The 1,270-nt window shown below is 33.9% G+C and overlaps 1 protein-coding gene across 1 annotated transcript; it reads right to left on the bottom strand.

Annotated features, from left to right (window-relative positions):
- Positions 1 to 896, bottom strand: LOC141398258 (venom allergen-1-like). The gene is made up of 3 exons (XM_073975535.1): positions 777 to 896; positions 317 to 711; positions 1 to 256 (listed from the first exon to the last, which is right to left on the bottom strand). Exons 1-3 carry the CDS (start codon positions 894 to 896, stop codon positions 1 to 3), a joined length of 771 nt encoding a protein of 256 aa, XP_073831636.1.
- Positions 897 to 1,270: the final 374 nt, after the last annotated feature.

The raw sequence follows: 1,270 nt of genomic DNA, 5'->3' as shown, positions 1-1,270 counted from the left end.
TTAAAACCACTTATTGACATCATATTTTTCAGAAGTTGAACATAAATTGGGATATTGAGGATTGCTGCCAGTCTGACACGATGATCCTGTTGAGCTGCAGTTGGCATAAATTGGGAATCCAACCATGTTAGTTGTGGCATAATTGCAAGTAATCAAAAAAGTGTTAGATGAAGAAGAGGGTGTTGCATATGTGACAGCAGCACAACCGACACGAACATTACGATCAGCCATCATGACAGTTAAATGACCAATAACCCTTAAATACAAAACCAGTTATTAATTTCAAAATGCGTAGCAATATGATATTGAAACTTACGGTCCACTATAACCAGCAGGGTATGAATTAATGTGACTCATTTTAACATCCTTCATTTCATTATACCACATGTCAAAGAGTCTTTGGAAAAGATTGTTGTAATTTGGTGTACCAGAATAAGTACTATAAGCCAAATTTTGTCCAGAGTATTTAAAGGTTTCCGTATTACGACATTGGTCATGGACCATTTCACACTGACGTGCATTAAAACCGGCAATGTAAGCTAATTCATCATCCCATTCCATGGTGGCCATACGACAGGCGGGTTCCAAACCATTAATACCACCGCCAGCAACTAAATTGCGTTTCTCATTGTGAGCTCTGAGAATTAGTGCTTTAAAATTATCATCTATGGGTACTTCTGCTGCATTACTGGGACATTTGGTGCCAAAACCCTAGAACAGCAAATATTTTAGCAATAATGTTATGAAAAGGAAACAAATATCAGCTTAAAACATACCATACTGCCACATGCTACATGGGTTACTCCTTTATTGCAAACCGATGTATTACAGTAGTTGGTGGCTACGGCCAGGCCAATTATGGCAAAGAAGGATACAATTTTAATTAATGGATTCATTTCGTTTCTAATGTGATTTCGAACTGTTCTGTTATCGTTTGGTAAGAAGTTTTCTTTTTATATAGGAAAATTGTTACATATGTTTTCATGGTATGTTTCTACTGATCAACGTGGGGTCTATGAAGAAATCAATGAACTTGTAAAGTTTCCATTGTTTATTCAGCTTTGGTTTAATGTAAAACCTCTTAATACATAGCATAATTAGTAGAAGATAAGCAAATAAAACAACAACCTTATAAACAAATATTTTTGTTTGTTAAGATAATTTCAGTAGAATATGTAAACAAAACATAAAAAGTTACAGGAGTTTATTTTAATATGTAATTATTTCATGTTGTCTTTTTACTCATATTTTGACAATATTGAAATTATAA

Source organism: Musca autumnalis, unplaced genomic scaffold (genome assembly GCF_047663935.1).
Source record: "Musca autumnalis isolate F117 unplaced genomic scaffold, ASM4766393v1 scaffold_3, whole genome shotgun sequence".
Lineage (NCBI taxonomy): Eukaryota > Metazoa > Arthropoda > Insecta > Diptera > Muscidae > Musca > Musca autumnalis.
Note: the sequence above shows the minus strand (reverse complement) of the source record. Positions and strands in the feature narration are given on the sequence as shown.